The 26,713-nt window shown below is 40.5% G+C and overlaps 1 protein-coding gene across 1 annotated transcript in view; it reads left to right on the top strand.

Annotated features, from left to right (window-relative positions):
- NCBP1 (nuclear cap binding protein subunit 1) overlaps nt 1-26,371 on the top strand; it is a 30,870-nt gene extending 4,499 nt beyond the window's left edge. The window contains exons 7-23 of the mRNA XM_066181487.1: nt 35-104; nt 1,502-1,717; nt 2,623-2,720; nt 3,996-4,059; nt 6,250-6,360; nt 6,764-6,828; nt 7,552-7,614; nt 8,912-8,986; nt 10,065-10,168; nt 11,006-11,128; nt 12,301-12,403; nt 13,728-13,821; nt 16,310-16,413; nt 17,078-17,192; nt 22,362-22,505; nt 22,887-23,000; nt 23,903-26,371. Coding sequence (XP_066037584.1) covers nt 35-104; nt 1,502-1,717; nt 2,623-2,720; nt 3,996-4,059; nt 6,250-6,360; nt 6,764-6,828; nt 7,552-7,614; nt 8,912-8,986; nt 10,065-10,168; nt 11,006-11,128; nt 12,301-12,403; nt 13,728-13,821; nt 16,310-16,413; nt 17,078-17,192; nt 22,362-22,505; nt 22,887-23,000; nt 23,903-24,016 — 1,777 coding nt within the window. The 3' untranslated portion in view covers nt 24,017-26,371. The remainder of the gene's footprint in view (nt 1-34; nt 105-1,501; nt 1,718-2,622; nt 2,721-3,995; nt 4,060-6,249; nt 6,361-6,763; nt 6,829-7,551; nt 7,615-8,911; nt 8,987-10,064; nt 10,169-11,005; nt 11,129-12,300; nt 12,404-13,727; nt 13,822-16,309; nt 16,414-17,077; nt 17,193-22,361; nt 22,506-22,886; nt 23,001-23,902) is intronic.
- The last annotated feature ends 342 nt before the right edge of the window (nt 26,372-26,713 follow it).

Below are 26,713 nucleotides of genomic sequence, written 5' to 3'. Positions count from 1 at the left end.
CTTAAAGAACAGGTTTTCTCTCCTGTTTAAACAGACGCCGCCAGAAGATTCATGTTCCCATGCTGCAAGTGTGGACTGCTGACAAACCACATCCACAAGAAGAGGTAATTGGACTTAACATTGCATTTCTTCAGAAAGCTGGAAAAATAATTTTTTAGTAAGGTGTTCTTTTATCATGAAATTAGAAGGCATCTCTAAGAGTATGAATGCTTTGATTTGTCTGCTGTTTGTCATTGATTCCAACAAGTTCCGTGTGGGGAATTATTTTCCAAGTATTGGGCCAAAATAAGAGCTTGAGTTGAGTAAGAAGGAGGGGTTTCTGTTGTTTGCTGCAAGCCCCTGAGGGAGTGTTATGAAGTAAATTGTAGTGTTTGATTTTGAACTGCAAGTTGCAGGGCTTCATGTTAAAAATACTTTTTGTGTGAAACAGAATGTATTGTAATTCCTTACTTACCCTTAAATGTTTTCTCTCTGCAAGAAGGAAGCCTTTGTAGCAGCTTTGTTTTTTCTCAACTTTAGGAAAATGCTAGACAAATACATAGGAACTGTATGCAAAAGTTACTGTGCTATTTTTCTTTGCAATTAAGCCAAAAGTACTGGAGATGAGAGGTAGCTTCTGGCTAGCTTAGGGTGGAATTTGGCTTTTTGGATATTCTTGAGGTTTTGTCTTTCCCTTAACTTTCAGGACAGTGTTGGAAAATGGAATCTAAATTGATTTTCTGGGATATTTTGCAACTTGGTCCTTTCAGATTGTGTTCACTGTTCCAATTAAGTCATAGTCTTAAAAATTATCTTGTTAAACATAGTTTGGCCTTTCTGATTATGATCAGTTTGTCTACGTGAGCTTTTGGCTGCCCAATATCTAAATTTTGTTATTCGCTTCAGTAGGGGAGATATTAGCTGACTGTGTTTGAGACCCACAGTACTTGCAGAAATGATTGTTCACGTCAGGTGCTAGTTCATTACTAGTTTTGTTCAGGATTTGTAGTATTTCAGTTTTAGTAAATGCAAAGCCCTTCCATGCAAAAATGTTTCTTGCAAGTGTTAGAACTTGAAACTTGCATGCAGTAAGGCCACAGGCCTCCATATATGCTTCTTGGAATAATTAAATAAAGCAAGACTATTGCCAGTTGCACAGCTGTCAGTGCCATCTCTGAGCATGCTGGGATATTACGACTCTTTTAATACCACCGAAAAATAGTGACTGTTCATTGCTGTAGTTTCATTGTGACTCCTGAGTTGCTTGTTGGTATTTTAAAGCTGCCAGCAGTTAAATTTTACTGACACTAAACTGTATGGACTTAGGAATAGTTCTGGTATTTAGAGTTCTTAAATCATTTGTTGATTTAAGAACTTTTTGTTGGTTTACTGAATCAGCGGTTTAAGAAGCTTTGTTTTTTTCTGAATGTACTATGGAATGTATACATTTCAGATAGTTCAGGAAACTGCCCTTTTTGTTCAGAGATTCTGCAGATCTAATGTTTCTCACCTTTTCTTTCAGTATTTAGACTGCCTTTGGTCTCAGATTCAGAAATTGAAAAAAGACCGTTGGCAAGAGCGGCACATCCTGAGGCCCTACTTGGCTTTTGACAGCGTTCTCTGTGAGGCACTGCAGCACAATCTGCCTCCCTTCACACCCCCACCTCACACTGAAGATTCTATATACCCGATGCCAAGGGTTATTTTTAGGATGTTTGACTACACAGATGACCCTGAGGTATGTGATTGCTGTCAGGAATGGTGAGTGGATTTCACAGTTAGGTTCCTGGGGTGTAAATGCAATGTCCTCTCTCCCAGGACCATGAGTGGCTGGAAGACCAGCAGCAGTTTTGCTTTGGTACTTCTGCAGAAATGGACTAAGTGACCAAGATAATGTAAAAAGCAAGTTAGAGAGGAGCAGAATTTAGGGAGTGAAATGTTTCAATGCTGTCATTTAGAGTACAGTGTTGTCTGAATTTTCTAATGTCTCTAGTAAAACTACATTCAGAGAGTTAGACTTTGCTTCCAAAAAGTTGGTGATTCAAGTCTTTTTCTAAACTAGGTGTTTGTTGCAAGGTTTATCATCTGTTAAAATTTGTTGATGCATATTGTGGAACAGAGGAATGCAGGAAAAGACTATATATGGCTTTCTCCACATGCTTTTATACTTCCCTTTGCATCAGTTTGCTGCCTTTTACCTTCACTTACTGGTGTCTGGTTTTTGCAGTGAAGAAGACCATGAGGGTGTATTCTTTCCACTCTATGGCTTTATTGTAGTCTAGCTCAACTGTGATTTTTTTCTCCCACCACTGCATGGTGGTAGCCTGCCCAGTGACTCCACAAGGCAAAGGAGGAAGCAGATGCTCTGTGAATTTGGAATCATGTTCTCTAATTTTGTTCTTATCTCTTGTAATGAGTCCTCATATTCATTTTGTTTTAAACATGAGTGACTCTGAGGGTTTTGTGGAAATGTGTCATACCAGCTTTTCCATCCTAAAGGATATAGGACAGTTGAGACCTCATGGTGTTCATGTGGAAGTTGGACTACTTTTTTCTACTTGTGTGTGTATCTAAGATAGCTTGCTGCGTGTGGTACCATTGCATTAGCAGTGATCTTCATGAGTCTTCACTCTTTCTTACCAGGGTCCTGTCATGCCTGGCAGCCACTCCGTTGAGAGATTTGTAATAGAGGAGAACCTCCACTGCATCATCAAATCCCACTGGAAAGAGAGAAAGACTTGGTAGGAGGAGATTAGTACTGGGGGTCCGTGGCACTTTTTGAATGCTACTGTGGCTTTGATGCCAGCAGGGGTATGTCCTGCACTGGTTAAGCAAGAGCTCAAGATCAAACCTTTCCTGAAGCTGGTGATGAAAGTTTATTTACTACATTGATATGTGCTGAAACTGTTGCCTGGAATACTGTGTATCCATAACATCCAGATAACAGAGAGTCAGTGTAATCCAGAGGGCAGTGGTTTCTTGGTAAGGAAATCCCTTGATAATGCAGAATGTGCTGCAAAAAGTATACAGACACGCCTTAGGCCTCATGGAGCCTCTGTGGAAAATGTGGTTGTGTTGTGCTTTCTGGAATGCAGATTAGCTGGGGCTGTGAGCTTTGGGCTGGTTCATCTGCAGCTGACTGAGCATTGGTGTTTATGGACATCTCCTTGTTGTGCATCCTGTGGGAATTACATGCCAGAGATAATTGAGTTCACTCTGGGGAGTCACTGCAGGGACAGATTTCATAAGTTTCAATTCAGCTGTGCCAGGAGGCAGGGCACTTTTCTTCATTTCGGCCCAAACACTATCTGATGTGGGTAATTGATAACCAAGATGGTTTGCCACAGCTGTCACACTTCTGTATGAAAACTAGAAATCCTTTATAATATTAATTAAATGGGCAGAAGTAATGTTTTTGGTGTTGGCATGTGATAAAGCTTTGTGGTTGCTGCTGTTTGATCCAGCAGAAACTAAAAATTTGGTGGTTTTGCTGTTACTGGGGTAGTCTTCGTTAAGTCTCAGGAAGGTAAAAGACCAGGAGAGATACAAGGTGTGTCAGAGAGGTAGTGGTTTACTTTGCACAAATGATAGGTGATAATGACCTGATTTAAAGATTAAGCATTTGAAACATGAAAGTTTCTTATATAAGCCCTTAGGTTAATTGTGCTTTCAAGTCATTCCGAACATTTAATTGTTTGGGGTAATTATTTTTTTCCCCTTTCCATGTACATGTGCCACAAATACAGATCACTGTGATTTCTCCTGCACTGGGTGTAGCAAGGATAGTGTTCAAGAGATGTTGCTGCTGCACAGAGAGTAGTACGTTGTTACAGATCAGAGTTTAGGGAGTCCTTGTGCTCTGTGGATTGAGTAACAGATTTTGGAAGGATTATTGTTTTGTTTGGTGCTGTTTTAATGGGAACTCTTGCCCAGAATTAAGCATTTTCTATGATTCTCTTACTTGATTTTTGTATCACATTTGTTGTGTTGAGTTAAATGTGTCTGTGGTTTTGCAGTGCTGCACAGCTGTTGAGCTATCCAGGAAATAACAAGATCCCTTTGAACTACCATATAGTAGAGGTATGGATTTTATAGATCACCTCTTTAGGGCTCCATTATTTCATGAGTAACACATCCCTGTTAGTTCCATTACAGGTTCCTTAAATTACAGTTTGGTTTTGAAATCAATCAGAATTTTGTTAAATTTAACCAGTAGCTTTAAAATGAGCAGGTTATGTACAGTTGAATGACAGGCTTGTGTTTTTGTTGTCATTTTAACTTAGTGCATTCATTTTTAAACTAAAGTGCAAGAGGAAATGTACACAAACTGAAACTCAAGAAACTCCATTTAAACATAAGAAAAATCTGGTTTAAATGCAAAGGGGATTAAGCACTGGAAGAGCTGCAGAAATTCAGAACCTAGCAGGACACAGCCCTAAGCAACCTGCACTAGGTGACTCTGCATAATGCAAGGGGGCTTTTGATTTGATGATCTCCAGTTAGACTCAGCTATTCTGCATTATATTTGGATCTTCTAAATTATTTCCTCTTACTAGTCCTGGAAAGAACTTGTAGTGGAGTAGCAGCAGGTCTCCTCCGGGACATTCTCCTTATTAGAGAATTCTAGATAACTCTTACATGTACCAGCAAAGTAGCATAGGTCTTCTTTTACTGCCTTTATTGAAAAGTCTTTTTCAAGTTGCAGAGCTGTGTGAAACTTCACTGATTTTCATCAAAAATTGAGAGGAATTAACAAATTACTGTAATAGCAACTTGTTGTATTAAGGCTTTATGAGGAAGTAACTATAAGTGTGAATTTCAGAGCTAATTATGACAAATAATTCTGTGCAGAATATTGATCTTAAAGTGGGATTGAGAATTCCTTTTGGCACTAAAATGCCAAACATTCTGATTGCTTTGAAGTTGCAAGAGTTTTGGTCACCTTGTTCTTTTTTTACTCTGAATTCAGAACTGCATTAAATTTATTACATTAAACAGTATTAAAATTAGGAATAATTCTGGGCCATAACAGTGAAGTATATTCAGTGTATATATATTGAAGTATATTTGCCTCCAGTATCTTGACGTGCTGTAAAAAGTGATGAAAAAACAAAAAGTGTACAAATTCTATGACTAACACTGTCAAAATTCTTTTTTTCTTATGAAATTTCACTAAGTTTTAGAATGCAACTGATTGTCCAGTTGTTATTTCCTAGCTTGAAAAATTGAGCCATTTTCTGCCTAACAGAGTTCTCCCTACCTTTTGGCCATATGTGTCTAAACCAAATGTCTAAATTAATGCTGACACAGAAAGGTTCCCCAGGATCTTATAGTCTCTTCATGCTTTCAAGTCCTTCCTTAGAAAAACAAGTTCTAGCCAATATTTTTTTATTTGATGTTTTTGGAATCTATAATTAGATGTTGATTCCTCATACAAGTAAGACTTCTCTAAAAAAAAAGACTCCTTTAAGCTCTATTCAGAAATTTAAAGAGGAAACTGATCAACTGTAATGAATCAAAGTTTCCCGACTCCTTTGATGTAATTTAAATTTAGTTGAGAGTGGAATACAAAATAAACAGAAACTCAGAGGTGGATGTTGTTGTACACTGATGACTTTTTTTTTTCCCGAGCACTCAGAGGTTGACATGCTGTTATTACAGGCAAACCTTAAAATAAAACACAAATGCTGACTGCAGGGTTATTTTAATGTTTCTTAGAAGGGTTTTTCCAAGGGGCAGGGAGCATATGTATTTGTTGTATGAAATGGTGGTTGTAATTTTCAGTTTAAAATTGTGGCTATTTATATACAGTTTGGTATAGGAGAAAAGAGGACACAGTGGAAAAGAGATAAATATAATTTTAATGCAAATACTGTTTTCATACTAAATGCCTTGGCTTCGTTATTTATTACTCAGCAAGATCAAATTATTTCTGCATTTCTCAGATCATATGGTGAAACTGCAGTAGGACATATAACTGTGCCCATTTCTAGAGTTACATGCTATGTTTGTTAGACATAATAGATGTGTAATGCTGATGTGTTAGTATAAAATGATAAGAGCAGTTAGAGCAGACTGTATTAGTACAGTGTTGTGTTACAGCTACCTTTTATTGCTTCTCTCTCTTTTTCCTGGAACATGCATTTGGTAGAAAAATATAGGTCTTTTAGAATAGGTAATTGTTTAAGATTGATGGCCACTATTCTGAAGCTGAGAATGGTGCAGGCCACATTGGACTGTGCTCTTATCCTTTGATTTCCTCTCCTATAGGTAATATTTGCAGAGTTGTTTCAGCTGCCATCTCCACCACATATTGAAGTCATGTACACAACACTCCTGATTGAGCTGTGCAAACTTCAGCCTGGCTCTTTACCACAAGTTGTATCCTTTCTGTGCTCCTGAGGAGCATTTATGAACTGCAGTCTTTATTATGTTTGTTCTGTTGCTGATGCGACAGTAATAAATATTATTAATATGTTACAGTATCTGGAGGAAACTTTGCCTGTAACACTTGCATTGCGTGTTGTATGATGTGAATTCTGCCTTCCGTGGAAGATTCCAGCAGTCTTGTTGCAATAATGGAAGAACAGGTTGAGATTAAAAGATGGAACTCACAATATTCTTCACTTTTTCCACTGTGGATTTACTTGATTTACGTGATTTTGGAGTAGGTTCAGGGAGCTTCCAGTGCAAAATCTTGATGACATTCTATTAAAAACCAGACAGGAAAAACATCTGACTTACCTACTTCTTATTTATATAAACCTTAATAAGAAACTTCAAGCTTGCACAAGCCACAGAAATGCTCTACATGCGTTTGGACACAATGAATACAACATGTGTGGACAGGTAAATGTGTTTTGGAGATGATGGAAAACATTCTTTGATATCCAGTGTAGAAGAAAACAAAGAGGCTGTAGAAAGAGTAATCAGAAAGCCTTTTTAGAGCTACCTGATGTTATTCAGAATGTGTTGTGAGCTCTGGCTTTGAGTGACCTACAGAGAAGGGGTAGGATTTGGTGCTTGCCTCTCGTCCCAGGGACGCCCCCCTGGAGGTCACAAGTTCAGCTGTCTATGCAGGACATTTAAGGTCGGTCTCAGCCTTTCCCTGTTGAGAGTTGTTCATGGTTGTGTAGCGCTGTTACTCACTGTGCCTGCCCCGAGTGGTCGGGGGCGTGGCTTGGAAGGGAGGTTGGTGGCGTATGTGCCACCCGGAGGGGGAGAATGGTGGTGATTTTACCTTTCAGCCAAGTCTTTGGAGGAGAGTGGTTAATGTCTCATTAAAAATGTGGAAGTTGCATATTCACAGTGAGTTTACATTTTAATTGGTAGTTGAATACTTCATCTCTTCATGTGAAATGCATGACAGGCTATTTGTCCATAAAACCTTCTTTCTGACTCTCCAAATTGAGTCTTCTGTGTCTGTCAACATAAATGCCTGTTTAATGCTGTAATAGCTTAAAGAGTTTAGGCTCATCTTGGAAAAGTAGAATGTGTTTATAAGAAAAGATCAACTGAAAATTTTCCTGCACTTCTGACATTTAACAGAGCTTTCTTTTTCTTTTAATGAAGATTTATTAACTGGTTTTCTCACCATTTGAGCAACTTTCAGTTCCGCTGGAGCTGGGAAGACTGGTAAGTTTCTACCCTTTGGATTCGAACCTGATATTGCTAAAACCTTAACATTTCGAGCACATCTAGAAAGTGTCACAGTGTAGTGGCCCTGTTAATGGCTTTCCTCTATTTTATCAGAGACCTTTTATAATCTGTCCACCAGCACTCAGTGGCAGATTATCTTCGTAATCTCTTTAGTGTATTGTCCCTGGTGAACTCTGTGGTAAATCTCAAGCCAGTGTAAGCATTCCTTAAAGAAGAGGAGCAGAAATGTGATTTCTTTAATTTGTCCTGCACTTTCTGTCAGTTGCTAGCAAACTTTCCAAAATGCCTCTCCATACCTTTACTTTTAATGGTTTGTGCTCACTCTTTGTATCCTGTATTCATTCTGTTCTTTTGGTCTCTACCCTACCCTAAACCTTTCGTTGTAACTTTTATCCTTGAAACCTTGTAATCCTTTTTCCCACTTGCTAAATCCTAGTACCTGAAGTTCCATCAGAGTTTGCCCTGCCACCTGTTCTTACTGTGCCACATTTTGAACCTCTATCTCTAGCAGGAGCTCCCTGGATTCCATTGATGTCTGAGTGCAGGTTCCCTGATATTTCCAGGCATCCATGTAGTAAGGGAGATCCCCTTGAGGCCAAGTCCTCCACGGGGTAGTTTCCACAGCCTGTGACTGCTTTCTGTAGGTGGTCTGCCTAAGAGTCCTTGTGGGGAGGGGTTCAGCCCTTCTTCTGAAAGGAGTCTGTGGCTTTACTTAAGTTTCCTGCACTGTCCTCTTGTGGAGTTAAGTGCTTGATGGCTATCCTGGCATAGATCCATGTTGACTGACCAGGCAGCAGTCTTCAAAGAGATGATTTTAGTTTGCCTGGATGTTCCTTAATGGCAGAGCTTCAGTGGATCTCTCTCACAAGGTGACATTTTTCACAAATCTTGCGAGTCACTGTATTTCAGGCTTTTCTTTACCTGGAGTGCGTTTGAAATCCACTAGAAGAGCTGAGGGAAAAACAGACTATGAAATCACTCAAGGTTCCTTTCCTAAGGAAAGGGAAAGCCAGCTAGCCATAGCCACAAATAATTTTTAATGTGCTGGAGGAAGGGAAGTTACTTGAAAATTTATCACTCAGAGATGAGATTCCAGGAATGCTAATTGCCAATAAGGACGTAGTGATTAACTTATCTCAATGGCATAAAAGTGCTTACACTCCAAGGGTCCAGCACTCCCATTGTCTTCAGACCGTGATTGTTTTGTACTAGACCAAGCCAAAAAGAGACTAAATGCTTTTCCTAAAAGCTATTGCATTCTGTCCTTTCATAGGTCAGATTGTCTTACTCAGGACCTTGAAAAACCCAAACCCAAATTTGTGAGAGAGGTTCTGGAAAAGTGCATGCGGTAAGTAAGGTCTTTCCATAGTTGGCTTCAAGGCAAAGTTTCATCTGAATACTGTCAGAGTCCTTTTAACTTGACTCTTGTCTTGGGCACATCTGATCTTAAAAGTTAAGATTTTCAGTTAAAAGATGAGTCTGTTGTTTGTAAGATTTTTTTTAATCTGGTTTACCTGCTGTGGGGCACTGCTTTAAAGAGAGGGAGAAACAGGTGATGCAGATGGTGGTGAGCTATCCATGCACACCTGTAGTTCCATAAAGACATGCTTCACCATAAGCATAGAAAGAAATAAAATTTAGGGTATGTTTTTGGGTAGTATTCAACATTCACAGAAATAGAGGGAACTGACCATTAATTGTACTAAAAATTGAGAATCTAGTCTTGATTCTTTTAGGTGCCTCTGATGTTCATTTACTTTAAACTAACAAAGAACTGTCTAAACAAAATCTCCAAACCCAACAAGACTACATAATTAGTAGTGCTGATAAGTAGTCTGGGCTTAAATTGTTGAGATTAGGGTGGTGTAGGGGAGAGAAAGAGCAAAATGTTGCAAAAGCAAATTTATTCTGCATCCTACATGAGAACAATCAAGGTTTGGGTGAATTCCATATCAGAAGTGTGAAAGTATTGTGCTGCACAACAAATGCATTTTTTTCTATGGCGGTTTTCCATTTCACTGAAAACTCTGGTAGCAAATTAAGCCTTTGTGGGAGTGAAATGAAGCTGAAAAGTAAAATGAAGATGTCTGGTTTAATATTTCTCCTGCTTTGAATACTGACATCTTACTAGCTTTCTACAGCACATCTCAGGTTTTTGCATAAAACTTCTTACCAGGCAACCTTTTCACAAGTCAGATAATTAATTGTATGAGGATGAAACTTGAGCATCACGGAGTTAAAATAGAAAGCATCTACTAGTAAGTTTGGTTTCCTTAGCTCTTACTACCCAGCAGAAACTACCATTCTGTTGTGTAGGCATCCTGAGTCTTGTTTTATGGACATTAAATACAGAAAATCATTATAAAGCAGTCATTAGCTGTGGTGTTATTCCCTTTTAAATCTACTGTGGAACTTGTTATTTCCAGACTCTCCTACCATCAGCGAATAATAGACATTGTTCCTGCAAGTTTTTCTGTCCTCAGTCCTGCTAATCCAGTGTGCATTTACAAATATGGAGATGAGAGCAATAGTAAGTATTAAAATTATCAGTGGTCAAGTTTAAGAAGTAAGGGAGCACACTAGGTTGACTGTAATATGAGTTGTCATCATAAAAAAGAATACAGGTCAAATAAATATGCATGATTTTCGCATGGGTAAATATGCTTCACATGGGCAATTAATATGTATTAAGTCTGGGTCTCTCTAATAAAATCCTGTCTGCTACTTACGAATCAAAGAAAATCCAGATACATCAAGCTACTGTTGCTGATGTGGCTCTGATGTTGTGCAGTATTATTTGCCAGAAGTCTAAAATTGGACAATTCATCTATTTCCCCTGTTTGGGCACAATACTATGGAAAAGTCAGCATCTGAAGTGATAATGAGAAATTATTTTTTGAGCTTCAGGAAGCACTAGAATATTTTACAAGTAAATTTGATTTAATGAGCATACAGAAGGAGCAGATACCATAATGACTGAGGGACGAGAGGGACCTTATTATTCCTTTTATTGCTCACTGTAAAAACAGTCCTAAGCATAAAAGTGTCATCATCAAAGATACAGTGAAGAAAAACAAGGAAGTATTGTATTTTTAGAAACCTGGTGGAAACTGAAGTAGAGCTTTAGGGAGGAACATGATTGCCTGAGCTCAGGTCTAAAGGTTCTACTCCAAGTTTTGAATTTACCATGAAGACTAGAAAAGTGTTGATCAATTTTATGGCGTATTGAGGTGGACAGTGATACTGGAAACGCCAAGTTTTAGGTGTAGCTGTGAAGGATACTTGTTTCTCTCTGCAAGGCAGACTGATGTTAGAATTGTTCACTTACTTGCCTTTCCATATTTATTACCTCTTTGTTTTTGTTCAGGGTCTCTTCCTGGATATACTGTGGCACTCTGTTTAACAATTGCAATTAAAAATAAGGCCAGCAATGATGAAATCTTCAGTATTTTAAAAGATGTGCCCAATCCAAACCAGGATGATGATGATGGTAAGATACAAGCTGTTAGGCTTTGATAGCCTAATCATTTATTCTGTGTGTGGACTGATAGGCCATGATTTGAAGCTATGAGTGTGTTGGTTCACAGACCTGTATGCTTTTCTGTCTAGTAGTTGGTTTCAATTATCAGTAAATACATCACTGCTTCCCACTTTTGTAAACATCTTACATGCAGAGACCTGCCTGTTTTTCCTAGTAGAGATAACCTGGTATGTGTGTTTTCCTGCAGTTATTAAAGGAATAAAAGAATCTAACATCCCCTTCACTTTCAGTGGCAGAGGGCTGTTCTGAAATTCCATGCTTCTGCCCTAAGAGCTTCCCTGCCCTCAGTGAAGTCCCACAACAGATAAGACAGCCATCCAGCTGGCTGGCATGTTCCACAGATGAAAATTTACAGTGAGGCTGCTCACATTCTCCTTAGCTTTTCAGCCACAGACAGCACTGATTCCTAAAGTTTTAGTGTTTTACAGAGTGAGGGGTGTAAGAGAGAGTTAGAAGTGATCTAAACAATGGTGAATGCTTCGTTGTTTTTGGAGTATTTGCAAGGGTTCAGCTACACAGGCAGAGAGCAGCAGTGATCTGGTGGGGTTTTTTTTCCCTAGAATCCACTGTCATGTCTCCTGATTTGCTTTAGACATTACCCACTAATTAGTGCTCTTCCTTTTGCCTGTCTTCAGCTGCAGAAGGGCACCTGCCACCATTCACCATAGTAGCTGTATTTGCTGTACATGCCTGGTGGACCTTTCCCCAATATCCTAAATGGTCAACTGCTGTATGTTAACAATCCTTACCTTGCCCCCTCCTCACCCACACCCCCATCTTTATGGCCTTCCAAGGCCCTCATCTTGGTGCGCAGCTGCAGTTTCCCTTGGTGACTTTCGTGCTGCCATCAATGTTGTCACTATTGGTGGGGTGGCTGTGTCTCTGTTAGGATTCCATGCTGGTGAAGAAGCTTTCTGCACATTTTCTCTGTGGCAAATTTGGATCCTGAAACTGCACATTTTGTGGGAGTCTTTACTAGCTCCTTGCCCAGCCCTGCAGAACTCTGTTGATGGAACTCTTGTAAATGAGAGCTAAAACCATAAGTTATCTCTACAGTTGTACAAGTAGCTTACATGCTTTACTTAAAGTGTTTATTAGTTTCAACTTCAAATAACTTGCAGGTGAAGGATTTACTTTCAACCCTCTGAAAATAGAAGTCTTTGTTCAGACTCTGCTCCATCTAGCTGCAAAGTCCTTTAGCCACTCCTTCAGCGCCCTGGCAAAGTAAGTATAATATGTGCATTATTTTGGGGCGCACAGAACAGTTTAAATCTGACAGTTCAATGCATGATAAAAGAAATGGAGTGCAAGCTTCAGCAGTGTTAGTACTCTACAAAGCAATATGACTAGGAGAGCTAATGACCTTGCTTACTGAAGGAATGGTAGTGTAAATCCTAGATTATACGTATGTAAATGGAATTAACATAAATACATACATTGCAGCCATGTGATGTAAATGAAGTAAATGAGACAGGTTCGGAAAATCACATAATTTTTGTATTATTTATTTGCTGGCTATGGCACAGAAAAAGGGATTCTCCCTACATTTCAATGACTGGGTAGCTGCCATCACAATATCTTATACTATGAATATCAATCTAGGACAATTACATCTGTATTAAAAAAAGGCAAAGGAAAAGAAAACATGAAACTTCAAAACAGTCTGCTGCTAATTTCTTCTGTCTGCCAAAGCAGAGTAAAATCCATCCTAAAATACTTTGAGTTCATCCCTTAAAGATATGCTGGAACAGCAAAGAATTTACTGCTCCATTTTTAGCAAAATTAGAATAACATTTTTAATCCTGTGTATTTTGGAGTTGATTTTAAGTGGTTTCATTGCATGAAAGTGGTTTTCATCACATGCATCTTAATGACTTATTTTTCTATCTGTCCCTAAAGATAGATAAAGCTATTACAAAAACGTGCACCTGGAAGCTCTCCAGAGGCAGTGTTGATAAGAAGCTGCAAGTAGTAACCTACAGTCAGGAGTAAAAGAGGCAGGTTGATTCAAATACACTCAGACCATGGTATTTTCTCCACTGCACAACAGCAGTGGCAGCCAAGAGATCAAGAAGAGCCTCTTATGCTTTATAGTTATATTACAATAAGCTGGGCTATGAATGCTGTGCAGCAGTTAGAGTAACTGCTAAAATAGATGCTTTTAGCAGCCTCTCCTTGGAAAATAGGCCCTTAGGATAAGTGGCTGAAGTTGCAGAAATGTGTTAAGAGGTAGGTCTAAGGCTCAAAAGGCAGCAAATTTTGGTTCAGCTGTGTATAGATAAGCACGTGGAGGAGTAAAGTGCCTCCTGCTTTTGAGAGCCTGAGAAATTTAGCCTAGCTTCAGGAAGTAGGTTCACCACTAAGACGTTGCTTTTAGGAGATGTCATTTCTTTGTAGACTGTTTTAGGTCAGGATGGTAATATTTTCTAAGAAATGCTGTGGAGAGTCACATAATTTTCTTTTGGCCAATCTAAACCACTTGCTTTATATCTTCTGCTCTTTTGACCTGGTCCCAGCCTATCCATTGACTGCTTACTTCTATTAAAAGGTTTCATGAAGTCTTCAAAACACTTGCTGAAAGTGATGAGGGGAAACTTCATGTTCTGAGGGTTGTGTATGAGGTTTGGAAGAATCATCCACAGGTAAGAGGCTGGAATGTCAAGGATCTTTGTGAGTTTCAACTCACAGAGGTCATAGGTGAATAAAAAATGTACAGTTTGTTTTATATCCTTTAAAAATGACTTGTCTGTTGTCATTCTAAGGAAAGTTTAGATTGTATTTAGTGTTGCGACTACTAAAATGAAGGCTGGGCATAAAATATATACCATCAGTGGTGCTGCCTTTTTCTCAAAAGTTCACTGTGAAAGTGCAAGGGCTGTCATTCTATGCTGGTTTTTGAACAAGAGAATAACTTTTGGGCAAAACCATGGTTTTATTCAGAGTCAGAAAGCAACATAAATATATTAATTTAAATAAGATATTTATATAATCTCATATCTAAAACAGGCCACAATCCTAGAAATGTGGAAGCCTAGGGATTTTTGGGCCTTTTTTTTCCTCAGGAATTGCTACTGAAAGCCATCCAGTTATTACACAGAGCTCGTGCTGGAGTCACTATTGTCTGTGGGCAGGGTTAGTAGAGCTGCAGTAGAGGCTGTTCAGAACAGATCAGTCTGACAGTGCTGTGATAATGTTCATTCTTGAGCCAGAGGAAGTAACACCCTAAAATACCTACAAAAGATGCCTTGGTTGTTTAAGCTGTTCAGTTTCTTGATAGCAGTTGTGTTTTACTTCAGATGTCATTTTCCTATGAATAGAAATCAATGAGGAGCTCAGGCTGACTTTGCCTGCATTAGTTACTTCACATACTCCTTGCCAGTTTGTTTGTTTTGCTGAAAGTGGACTTCTGTGCTGCAAAGTGGGCTGTTCCTCTCAGTTGCACAGGCCAGACTATAAGAAGTGATGCCACTAATAACCAGGAGTAATCCTTGCATCTGCTACTAGACCTGTGGTCCATTCTCTAATGGAAAAAATGTATACCTAGAAGATACCTATGCAAGCTGTTTCCTCTCTTAAAAACATGAGAAAAGGAGGATTTTTTAAAAAAAATATATTTCACTAATTACCCAGTTTACTGACCTTGAAAATGTGACATTTACAATCTGACCTACTTTTTGCTGCCATTTAACTGGATCAGAAGAAATTTCATTACTGCAGTGTAATGCCTGTATCAGCTTTCTCTTCATTCCTTTGTATTGCAGCATTACCAAACTGAGATGGAGGTTCCAAAACCAGACTTGGTTTTGAAAAATGTTGAACTTCTATGAATAAATCAAGATCCCTTTAAAAAAAATCTCAAATGCAAAACTTAGGAAAGTCTGCTGTTTGCTGTTCTACTTAATCATGTTTTTACTGCAGTTCAGTGTTTTTTCTTTTCAGTCAAGGACTTTTTTCTTATTCCCAAGTCCTCAACCTCCTTGTCATACAGAAGGAATGGTGCCTTCACAGCAAGGCCCTTGTCCAGAGTCTGTTTTCAGACTGTCCACCCTACTCCTATGTCTATGGGAACATCCTTTGATTTGGTTCAGACCAGCAATGATTACATATATGGCTTAAAGCACTAATGAGTGGTCTGTGCTGCAGGTGGTGATTTAACAGCAGGAGTCAGTAGTCTCTGGACTTAAAAGCAAGCTGGTGGTGGTGACTTCATAAAGAGAAACTTTAACATTGAGATTGAATATTTTCTCCAAATCCTAGACGTGTGTTTTTTGGAAGACCAGGCTAAGTAACCAGAAATCCTTCCTGGCAATGCAGAAAGACAAATAGAGCATAGAATACTATCTTGGGCCTTGAAAGTTGAGTGCTGAGTCCTCTGTATGATTCATTCAGTTATTTTAATTTTCCTTCCTTTAAAGGAGCTTTGTTACACATCCTCATTTGACAGCGGGTGGTTGTAAGGATAAATACAGTGCAGGCTGTGGTTCTTAGATACTGTGGCATTCAATCACATGAGTAACTAAGATAAGCCCTTTTTTCTGAACAGCTTGCATCTTCTTTAGTCAGTAACTCCTCTCTGCAGTTGCCTGCTAGATGGCTTGCAACTCCCTCAGAATCATGGCAGTGCTTGTAGCAAGTAAGCCTTTCCACTGACTCCACAATGCTCGTTCGTTCTGTCCTGAAGTTAATGGGCCCTGTAGAGAAAAGCTTACTGTCAGGTTTGAAGGCTGTTGCAGTCCAAGGAGAGTAGGCTAACAGCAGCTCTTTCATTGTGGTGATTTAACCGGTATACGTGCTCTGGTTGGAGTACTTCGATGTCAAATACTAGCACTTTTGTCTCTCAAGGCCTCTGTTCCAACTGTGATTCTTGTATTTTTTGCTTTTGTATGGGAGTATGTATGCTAACAAAGAGTGATACTTTCAGAAGTAGGTATGGTTGTTAACAAAATTAGAATGCTTTATGTAATTGATACAGATCCCCTCATATGAAACGTTTTAAGCTTGACTACCCAGTTTGATAAAGTATTCGAAATTACTTAGTAATACCACTGATGCAGAGTTACATTGCTGGTTTTATCTGAGGCTGGAATATTTTACACAGATTGTGTGTGTATTGTCTTTCACAAAATACAGATGATTGCTGTGCTTGTGGACAAGATGATTCGAACACAAATTGTTGATTGTGCTGCAGTAGCAAACTGGATCTTTTCTTCAGAGCTGGCACATGATTTTACTAGGTAACAAGAATATGGTTTGCGTTGTTACTTGTCTTTGATTTGCAATGTTAAGTTGCCGGTACATAGTTCAATCTTTGGAAACTCAGTAGTGGAATAAGGTACAATTAGGCTTTTGCCCTTTCTACAAAGTATGTACTTAAACATTTTTCTTTCTGAGTTGGGGTATGACTGTTGGTGTGACAGTGCAAGATTGCTGCTAGCATGTCATTTTGCTAGTAGTGTCTAAGCCTGCTGACATGGGACTGTTCCTGGACAGAGTCTGTTGCTGTGTGTTTTATCGCCCTGGCTGGGCATGGCCCTGGCCTTTGGGGGTGGTGTGTAACTTATGCCACCACTGATGCATTGCATATTGAGATCAGGAGAACTGTTCAATCTGAGGAGTCAAGTTTGGTGTTAGTAGTCTTGCAGCGTGTACATGAAATAAAATTCTGACTCTGAAGTGTACTGCAACAAATAGGCAAGAACTGATTGTTAAGATTTCTTGCTTTACAAGATTCTTGCTTTCTTGTATGCTGAGTGTTCATTCACTCTGGTAGATGTCTCCTTAAATGATACTTAGATTTTTTAATTCTCCCACTTACATTTTTCTGTTAAGAAACTACATTTAGTTTCTTATTTTTGTGTAGTGTATAATGTGGTGTTTTGAGCTTTGTGTATTTCCTAGGTTTTATATCTGGGAGATCTTACATTCCACAATTCGTAAGATGAATAAGCATGTCCTGAAGATTCACAAAGAACTGGAGGAGACTAAAGCAAGATTGGCCAGGCAGCACAAAAGAGTGAGTACTTTGTAAATTTTTAACCAAGTTATACAAGCATGCATGCTGATGGTACAGACACACAGTTGGTTTTGGGAAGGACTGAATACATATGATTCTTCAGGAAGCATGTCTGCAGAGATTTGGCCAGCTGTAGCACTGTGACATCAAAAATCATATGCATGTTCTTGGTCCGCCTTTCTAATGGTAGCTGTAATTTAAGAATCTTTTAAGGGAGTTCATACATATTTGGTCTGTTCAAGTTCTCTCTCACAAGTTTCTCTTCCAATACAATTATGTCTTCCACTTGCCTTCTAATCTGGATTCCAATTACCTTATTAGAGAACAGTAAGAACAGTTACAAATTATTCATAGTAAGTTCTGTTATAGAGTGCTCTTGTGGCTTCCATGCAGAAGTGCACAGAAACAGCTATTAGCAATTGAGAAGTTGGCTGTTACTGTTCTTCTGATGAATGCTGCTGGATTCTGACACTGGCATGGCACTTCCTTCAGCTTATTTTCCTGAATATGGTTGCATTATCTTGCATTACTGAATACAGCAAACTGATGAGGTAGCAGCTGCTGTTGTGTTCTGTTGTCTCAAGTGGGCCAGTAAAATGGAGTGAGTGTCTTCATCTGTGGTAGCTGGAAGAGATGGGGCCCAAGGAAGCTTGGCTGAATGCCGTACTTAGTTATGACAGAATTAAGTTAGTTTATAAATATGCTGAATTGCAGAAAGCAAAAGAGAACTCCTGTGTTTCTTTGAGGTTTGTAACTGTGTTGACCTGCATAAAACCCTTAACTAGCTCCAAAATTTTGAATGAGGTTAGTGTCAAAATGTGACACAGAGCCTGCTGATGTTTTTTGAAAAAAGCTCCTCAAGTCAGTCATTTGTCCAGAAGCTTCTGTTAAGTGATCACTAATAACTCACAGCTTGCTAGTGTTGGTTCATCCCAGCCCCTTCACCTTGTTTCCTTCACTCACAGCAACAGCCATTCTACTTGCCTCCTCAGTCTACATTGACAAGCAATTAATAAATGTCTGTGGTTATGGAAGACTTAGATGCAGTCATTGGTCTTACTGTGAGGCAAAGAGCTTCTCTGGCATTCTAAATATACTAGTGTTTTCTGTCCTTGTATCTTGCTGCAGCTCTTTATTTCTTAGTACTTTAAACGAGTGTTGTGCCAGGAAGAAACATTTGTATGCAACAGTGAGTAGTTCTGCAGGCTGTTGCGCTGCTGCCATGACCATTCCTTTTAGAGGAAGTAAGCCCTCAAGTTTTGATGTCCCCAGCGTGAAGGGGATTCCCTTAGCATGGAATGAGTCCAAGGCTTGCAGGCTGTATCTTGGTCCTTCAGTGTTTTGAGTTCAGAAAACCTCTATAGATGGGAAATAGGCAATTTCCTATAGAGAGAATAATATTAAATTCTCACTTGCTCTGGTACGTCATTTTCATTTTTTGCACTGATTCAGGGCTATGCCTGTCTCATGGTTGTGAACTTCATTTCCTGTACTGTAGGTGAGTTAACACATGGCCCTGTATTTGTCACAAATTACACATGCTTCTTTTACCGGTATCTGAAGTTTCGTGGTGGTAATTTATGGATGTTTTTGTGTAGAAATAACTATATGATACTGAAGCAATGTATTGTGTTTGAATTTACCGTAATTCATCAGATCTTACCTTTCCTCCTATATGCCTTGTAGTCTTGTTTAAGACTTAGTCACTTGACCTTCCAAGGCTGGTATTCAGGTGTATTTTGTGGGTGGTGGTTGGTTACGATGCAGTGAAGCATGCCATGTACCCAGTTAGTAAATCAGTTTCCATGCTGACCTTCCATTTCTGTCTTGAGAGTAGCCTTTTTGATCATGAATATAGGGAGTCCCCACTTCAAAACACTGACTCCAGTCTTTAGCCTTCCTGTTGTGCTAACCAGCTGGATTCATTTGAGTTCTTGCACCAAGTGCAGGAGGGAATTTGCACCAGGTGCATTATTTTTTGAAGGCCTGAGATTTCAGAACTCCTTACTTAATAAATTACCTGTCTTGCTGCAGTAGATGCAGCTTGAAAAAAATCTATGCCAGATCGTTCTTAAAAAGTTGTTCATTACCATGTAATGATAAAGTTAGCAGGCATATTACGTTTCACTGTGTTTCCCTTAAATAAATCATGAAATCATAGAATGACCTGAGTTGGAAGGGACCTCAAAGATCACCTAGTTTTAAGCCCTTGCCATTAGCAGGGACACCTTCCACTAGATCAGCTTGCTCAGAGCTCCATCCAGTCTGGCCTTGAATAGTCCCAGGGGTGGGGCATCCTCAGCTTCCCTGGGCAACCTGTTCCAGCGCCTCACCACTCTCACAGCAAAGAATTTCTTCCCTATTTCTAATCAAAACCTACTCTCTTTCAGTTTAAGGCCATTCATCCTTGTTCTACCACTGCATGCTCTTGTAATTAGTCCCTCTTTCTTGCAGGCTCCCTGCAGGTACTGGAAGTCTACAATTAGATCACCCCAGAGCCTGCTTTGCTCCAGGCTGAACAAACCCAATTCTCTCAGCCTTTCCCTCATATAAGACATGCTTCATCCCTCTGATCATCTTGGTGTCCCTCCTCTGGACTCACTCCATCAGGTCCATATCCTTCCTGTGCTGGGGCCCCAGAGCTGGATGCAGAGTTCCTGGTGGGGCCTCACCAGAGCAGAGCAGAGGGGCAGAATCCCCTCCCTCCCCTGCTGCCCACATTGCCTTGGATGCAGCCCCAGGACACATTTGGCTTTCTGGGCTGGGAGTGCTCATGGCTGGCTCAGGCCCAGCCTCTCACCCGGCAGCACCCCCAAGTCCTTCTCACAGGGCTGCTCTCCATCTGTGCAGGCCCAGCCTGTGCTGTGCTGGGGGTTGTCCTGACCCAGGTGCAGCACCTTGAACTTGGCCTTGTTGATCCTCATGACATTTCCATGGGTCCCTTCTCAAGCTTGTGCAGGTGCTTCTGGTTGGCATCCTGTCCTTCGGGAATGTTGACATCACCACTTGGTTTGGTGTCATCTGCAAATTTGATGAGGAGTATGCTTCATCTATGAAATAACACTGGTCCCAATACGGACCCCTGAGGGATACCACTGCTCCCTGATGTCCCATTGATTGGGACTCAGATTTGTTAACCACTACCCTCTGGATGCCACCGATTTCTTACCCATGTAGCAGTTCAGCCATCAAATCCATCTGTCTCCAATTTAGAGAGGAGGATGTTGTGGAGGACCATGTCAAAGTCCTGATAAATAGCATCTGCTGCCTTTCCCTTGTCCACTAGTGGAGTCACTCCATCATAGAAGGCCTGCAGGTTGGTCAGGCAGGACTTGCCCTTGGTAAAGCCATGCTGGCTGTCCCAAATCACGTCCCTGTCCTCCATGTGCCTTAGCAGAGCTTTCCAGCAGGATATGTTCCATGATCTTCCCAGGCAGAGAGTTGATGCCCACAGGTCAGTTGTTCCAGGGGTCCTCCTTTCTACACGTTTTAAAGATGGGTACAGTGTTTTCCCTTTTCCAGTCACATGGACTTCACCTGACAGCCACAGCTTTTCAAATGTCATGGAGAGTGACTTGGCAATTACATCAGCTGGTTCCCTGTAGGGAACTCTAGGATGCATCTCACTGGCTCCTGTAGACTTTTTAAGTATGTTCAAGTTCTTCAGGTGGCCATGAACCTGATCTTTACTTAGAGTGGGAGAGACTTTGCTCCCCCAATCCTCATGCTGCTCTTTGTCCACTCAAGAGATGTGGGAAGAGGGGTTACCATTGAAGACTGCAGCAAAAGAAGTTGTTGAGTACCTCAGCTTTCCCCTCAGTTGTTGTTACCAGTGTACCAGCATTGTCTATCAGGGGACACAACTTCTTTGATTTCCCTTTTCTGGCTGGCATAGCTTCCTGATATTTTTTGTGTCCCTTGCCAGGTTCAGTTCCAGCTTTGCCTTGGCCTTCCTCACCCCATTCCTACTCAACCCAGCTTTGTCTCTATGCTCTTCCCAGATTACATGTCCTTGTTTCCGCTGCTTCTGCATTTGCTTCTTTCCTTTTAGTTTGACCAGCCATTTTTCCCTACTCAGCCATGTCAGTCTTCTGTCTTCCTTGTCTGATTTCTTGCTGTTAGGGATTGCAAGCTCTTGCTCTCTAGTGGAGATTTGCCAGCTCTGTTCCTCTCCCCTGTCTCTGAGGGCCGTCTCTCAGGCAATCTCATTGACTATGTCCCTTAAAAGCTGAAAGTCTGCTTTCCTAAAGTTCAGGGGTCTCTCTTGACTCCTTTCTTGACCCATATCCCTCGGGACTCTGAATTCCACCAAGGCATGATCACTGCCTCCTATCTTGATGTCCCCATTAGCTCCCTTATGCTGGAGACCAGCAGATCCAGTGACACCTCCCCTATTGTAGGACTACTTCCTGAGACAGGGATTTATCCTCCATGCATTCCAGGAATCTCAAGGATTGCCTACAGCTACTTTTCCAGCATGTGCAGGTGTGGTTGAAGTCCCCCACAGCACAAGAGCCCATGAGCACAATGCCTCCTTGTAGCTGGAGCGAGAAGGCTTCATCAGTGGTCTCTCCTTGGCTGGGAGTCTGTCCCAGACACCACCCAAAGGGGTCCCTTTGTCACCTCTGTCTGGGGTCATCACCCATCAGCTTTTGACTTGCTCATGGCTGTTCTTAGAGACTCTTCACACTCAATCTGACTCTTGATGTAGAGGGCAATCCCTCTGTGTCTCTTCCATCCCATGTCCCTTCTGAACAGCCTGTGGCCATTGTTAGTCACACTCCAGTCATGGGATCCATCCCACCGAGTTTCAGGAATGACAACAAGGTCATAACCGTCCAGCAGCACAGTGGCTTCCAATTCCTCCTGTTTGTTGCCCATGCTGCATGCCCTGGTGTAGGGGTACCTCAGCTAGAGGCTTTCCTGGAGGAAAAGCCCTCAATTCTGATAAAGCCTCTATGCTTGCTCTAGTTTTTCCGAAATCTTGTCATTAATTTTTTTTTTCACTTTCCCATATTAGCATTTTTCCTTCTGAATTTTTATCTGGAATTATGTGCTGCTCTTCAGTTGTTCTGCATACCTTTTCACACATGGAACTAACTGGAAGGTATTCACGGTATCCGCACCTGCCAAATTACTGGTTAAGTCCTGTGTTGTTGTCGTTTACAGCGAGACAGTGATGATGATGATGATGATGACGACCGAAGCACCGATCGGGAAGATGGACCACTAGAGGAGCAGATAGAGCGCTTGCAGGAAAAAGTAGAGTCAGCCCAGAGTGAGCAGAAGAATCTCTTTCTTGTTATATTCCAGGTAATGATGGTCAAAGTCTCTTCTTAGTTTAGGTTTCAAAGTTACTTGATTTATAAGCTTTCAGCATCACTACCAGCTTGGGCATTTTCTTGGAATAAGAATATGGAAAGAGGTTGATGAGTTTACAAAGACTAGTTCTGAGCAGGATCTGATGAGTTTCAAGTGCTTAGGAGCAAAGGAATTCTGCTAGCACACAATTTCCTGAACAACCAGAAAATAACTGGTTTATTTTCATACTAAATTCAGTATTTGCCAAGCAAAATAATTATTCTCACAGTGTTGTTCAAAGCTTCTGACACCCAGATCCTCTTACCTGAGCTTAGGACTCTGCTTTAATTTGATGAGTACTTGGATAAGTTTGTTTATTCCCCTCTACTGCAGCGTTTCATTATGTTGTTAACGGAGCACTTAGTGCGCTGTGAGACTGGTGGAATTGATGTATTTACACCGTGGTACAAGAGCTGTATAGAGAGGTTGCAGCAGATCTTCCTGCAGGTAAGTTTCATTTCTCAGTTTGGAAGGGTGTTGGCAGGGCCATGCTTAATTGGGAAAGCTCAGTTGATGGAGGGCTGAGCGCTCCACGAGAATAGCAGTAGGTGGCAGCAGCACATTTTCCCCAGAGGCTGGTGTGGGGCCAGGTCACAGCTCTATGGCTCTGGCCAAATCTCTGCCACAGTCTGGTAGAGTGACTCCAGATGCTGAGTGGAGAATTCCCTCACTGTAAGCATACCGCAAAAGTATTTCAGGATGTGATTATGAATTTCACTGACTTGCACTTAACTGTGTTTTTTTAGTAAGGACAAACAAGAATGCTAAAATAGACATGTTTTAAATAAGTGAATTAAAATATTGCAGGATTCCTTTTAGTGAGGTGCGTAAATATCTAACATGATTTTTGAATATTTGGCTCTATAGTAAATCAGTTAAGAAGCACAGGTGTCTGGATGAAAGTGATTAGTTACAGGAAGTTATACCTGTATGAGTACAAGATGTGTTGAAGAATGCGAGGGGTGGTGTAATTCTCCCTTGGGATGAACCCCCTCCCCTGGTAGTAGATGTTTCTTCAGAGGAAAGGAAATACCGTGATTCTCCTAAGATACCTGCAGTGTGGCGTTGTGTCCTGCACAGAATTCAGGATCTGTGAGTAAAGGTTTACAAGAGATCACAAGGCAGGATTTCAGGACAGGCTTTGTTCTTGGGGTCAGCAGTGCCTCTACATTATGCTTTTCTTATCCATGACTGCTACATTGTGGAAATTGGTTGTGCTAAAAAGCTCAGATAAGAACTTTTGTGGTTCTTACATATCTTGACTTCTCTGCCGATTCTGATATAAATATAAAAACAGTAAATATATGTGGTTTGTTTTTGTTTTGTTTTTTTTTTTTTTAATCTGCCAGCACCACCAGATAATCCAGCAGTACATGGTGACACTTGAGAACCTCCTGTTTACAGCCGAACTGGACCACCACATTCTGGCTGTGTTTCAGCAGTTCTGTGCTCTGCAGGCCTGAAGGATCATTGGTGGACAGTCTTGTTTGTAGGACTTTAGTGAATTTTTTTTTTTTTTAATGGCAAAACTTAACATGGGGATGGAAGAATTTTTTTGACTAAAACTGGCTTTCATGTGCTCCTATATAAAACAATAGAGTGGTCTAAAATGAAAACAAACTATGTAAGCATCGTAAGCCTTAAAAGATATGACTAATAGGGGATATTTGTGAAGTAAAGTATTAATTCTTTTTGTTGTCTTTTAATTTAGTTTGATTCTTCACTTCATGATAATAATTTTATTTTTCCCCTCTTGCCTATATAAAAATAAAAGTCAGGCACACTCCGCCCCCCAAAAATTCCTAACCTCACAACAAAAAAAGCCAACCCCAAGCAATTGTTATCTCTGCTTGTCCCTTAAATCAAACTAATTGCAGAAATGAGGAACAATTCGTAGTGTTTCATGAGTATGAAAGGGGATGCACCTTCTCAGTGAACAGTGTGGTAAATTCTCTAGTGTATGACATAGGAAAACTGTCTTAACTTTGGACATGTGAAACACGTTTTCAAAGTAGCATAGAGCATACAAATTTGGTTTATTACCAAGCCAGATAGGTTTTCACAGTTTGAAAGAACATGTAATACAGTTGAAATATATTTTTAAAATGTGTTGTCTAGTGTCTTATTACAGTATCTGTAAACAGTCAGTAGAGAAGCTTCATGGACCACTTCTGAAAAAATACGATTCTTTTTGCTTTGTGGTCAAGGAATCATGAAGTGCTCTTCATAGCAGTCTTCAGTAATAGATAGAGACAGTAAGCAAGAGCTGGAGTGGCACAAACTTCTGACTTCCATGCTACAAGCCTTACCTGGGTGTTGGGAGCTCCAGCCCCAGATGCCTGGAGGGGGATAGGACAGTGCTGAGCTAGTTTTTTTCTTTCAGCATGTCACTCATTGGACTGTCACATTTGTGCTGGGTTGGACCTACAGGCCTGCAGGACTTCAGAAATCTTTCTATTCAGTGACAGTAAATGAACCAAGTGCTCTCACCTTATCTGGCTTGGCAACAACTGCTGAATCTGCTACACTTCCCTCGCTTCAAAATGCGGCAGCAGCGTGTTGCTCCCATGTCTTCAGGAAGTGTTTCAATGCTGAATTAAGTGAAACATTACAGGAGACTTAGACTGGGAGAACACAACTGAAAATAGAGCAGGCTTAGTTTTGAGTTAGGCCAGTAATATGAGGTACATAAGAGCCAAACCAGAGTGTTCTGTACCACCATGAGCAGCAGTGAATGGCAAAGATGCTAGCCTTAGGTGCTCAGGTCTATCAGAGTGCAGGGGGCTTCCAGGCTGTTTATGGTCACTTCATATTGCAGGTGAATGTTTTAAAGAATTTCATACCCAGTGCTATTTAGTTTTAGCTTAGGAAATTACGTGCTTTGAGTGAGTAATTTTGTTCCTGTACAAATTTTTTTTTTCAGGTATTATACCTAGAAATGCATTTCATCTGTACATTGACCTCCTGACTAAGCAAGGAGGGTAAAAAATTGAACATTTTGCTTTGACTGTTCATCTAATTTTGTGTGTGGCCTGTAGCAATCTGATATATCCTCATAGACTTAGATCTGTTACTTCTACTTTTTCTGCTTGCCCTTTCTGACTTGATGGATTCCCCCCCACCATTCTTTCAGGGTGTATTGTTATTTGTTGTAAATTTGCTTTGTGCAAGGATTTTGTTAGTCATGCACGGACTTATGCTTCAGATCTTTCTCTGTTAATGTTCTTGAGTGATCAAATAGGGTTTCCTGTTGTTATTTTTTTTTTATTTTTAGGAAACATTTAATACTTTAAAGGTTTTAATTGGAATTTAATAGTTTTTTCACTGGCTTGGGTCAGTATCAGTTCTGATATTAACTAATAGTGAGGGTTCTGACTATAAATGTGACTTCTGTAAAACTGGTAATGCAGTTAGAACTTGCAAACCTGTAACTTTCTTTGAGCCTTGACAAATACTGATGCTGGGGATACAGTTGCAAATGCTTGAGTGTAATCCTTTGTTTTAAAACCAAATAGCAATGTCTTTCAAGATTGATTTAACTTCCAATCATGCCAAGCTTCGAGCATGGGCTTTGGTTGCGTTTAAGTCTGTTGGACACCTTCACCTTTTAGGTTCAATGGTGTACACATGACTTGACTGGGAAATTGGCTGCATCTGTAGGAAAGAGAGTGAAATGCTTACATAGGATACCAGCAGCTAACTGGAGAAACCTGGAACTGCCGAAGTATGAAGCGGTGGATAGCATAAAGATGCTGTAGGAATGTGGTGTGTTTGGAAAAAAATGCACATGTAAAGACAAAAATAAATGAAGGTGAAGCAGGTTGCTGCTGAGTGTTTGTCCAATCGCTGGGGGACACTGAAGCAAAGTAGTCATGCTGGGTTATACTGGTGTTAAATGCAGAGGTGTGTGGGGCAGTTTTGTTTCCTGGCGTTCATGCTGGTACCCTGACATAGGACACAAGCCTTCACCACCTTGCACTACAGCTGGTCTAACACACTCCCCCACCTGTAGCCATGAGAGGCGAGCATCTGTGCTGCAGGTGCAAGGAGGTGCTGATGTAGAAATTCTTCCTCTCCCTTGCCACCACTTGTCCTCTGGGAAGGAAAAGTGCTGCTGCAGGAGGTCAGGAGAGTATGGGGTGATGATGCATGCTGTATGG

The sequence above is a fragment of the Chamaea fasciata genome, unplaced genomic scaffold (genome assembly GCF_029207755.1).
Source record: "Chamaea fasciata isolate MVZ Bird 193981 ecotype frontalis unplaced genomic scaffold, bChaFas1.0.hap1 SCAF_4, whole genome shotgun sequence".
In the NCBI taxonomy this organism is placed as follows: Eukaryota; Metazoa; Chordata; class Aves; order Passeriformes; family Sylviidae; genus Chamaea; species Chamaea fasciata.
The sequence above is the reverse complement of the archived record's forward strand: the minus strand, read 5'-3'. Positions and strand labels throughout refer to the sequence as shown.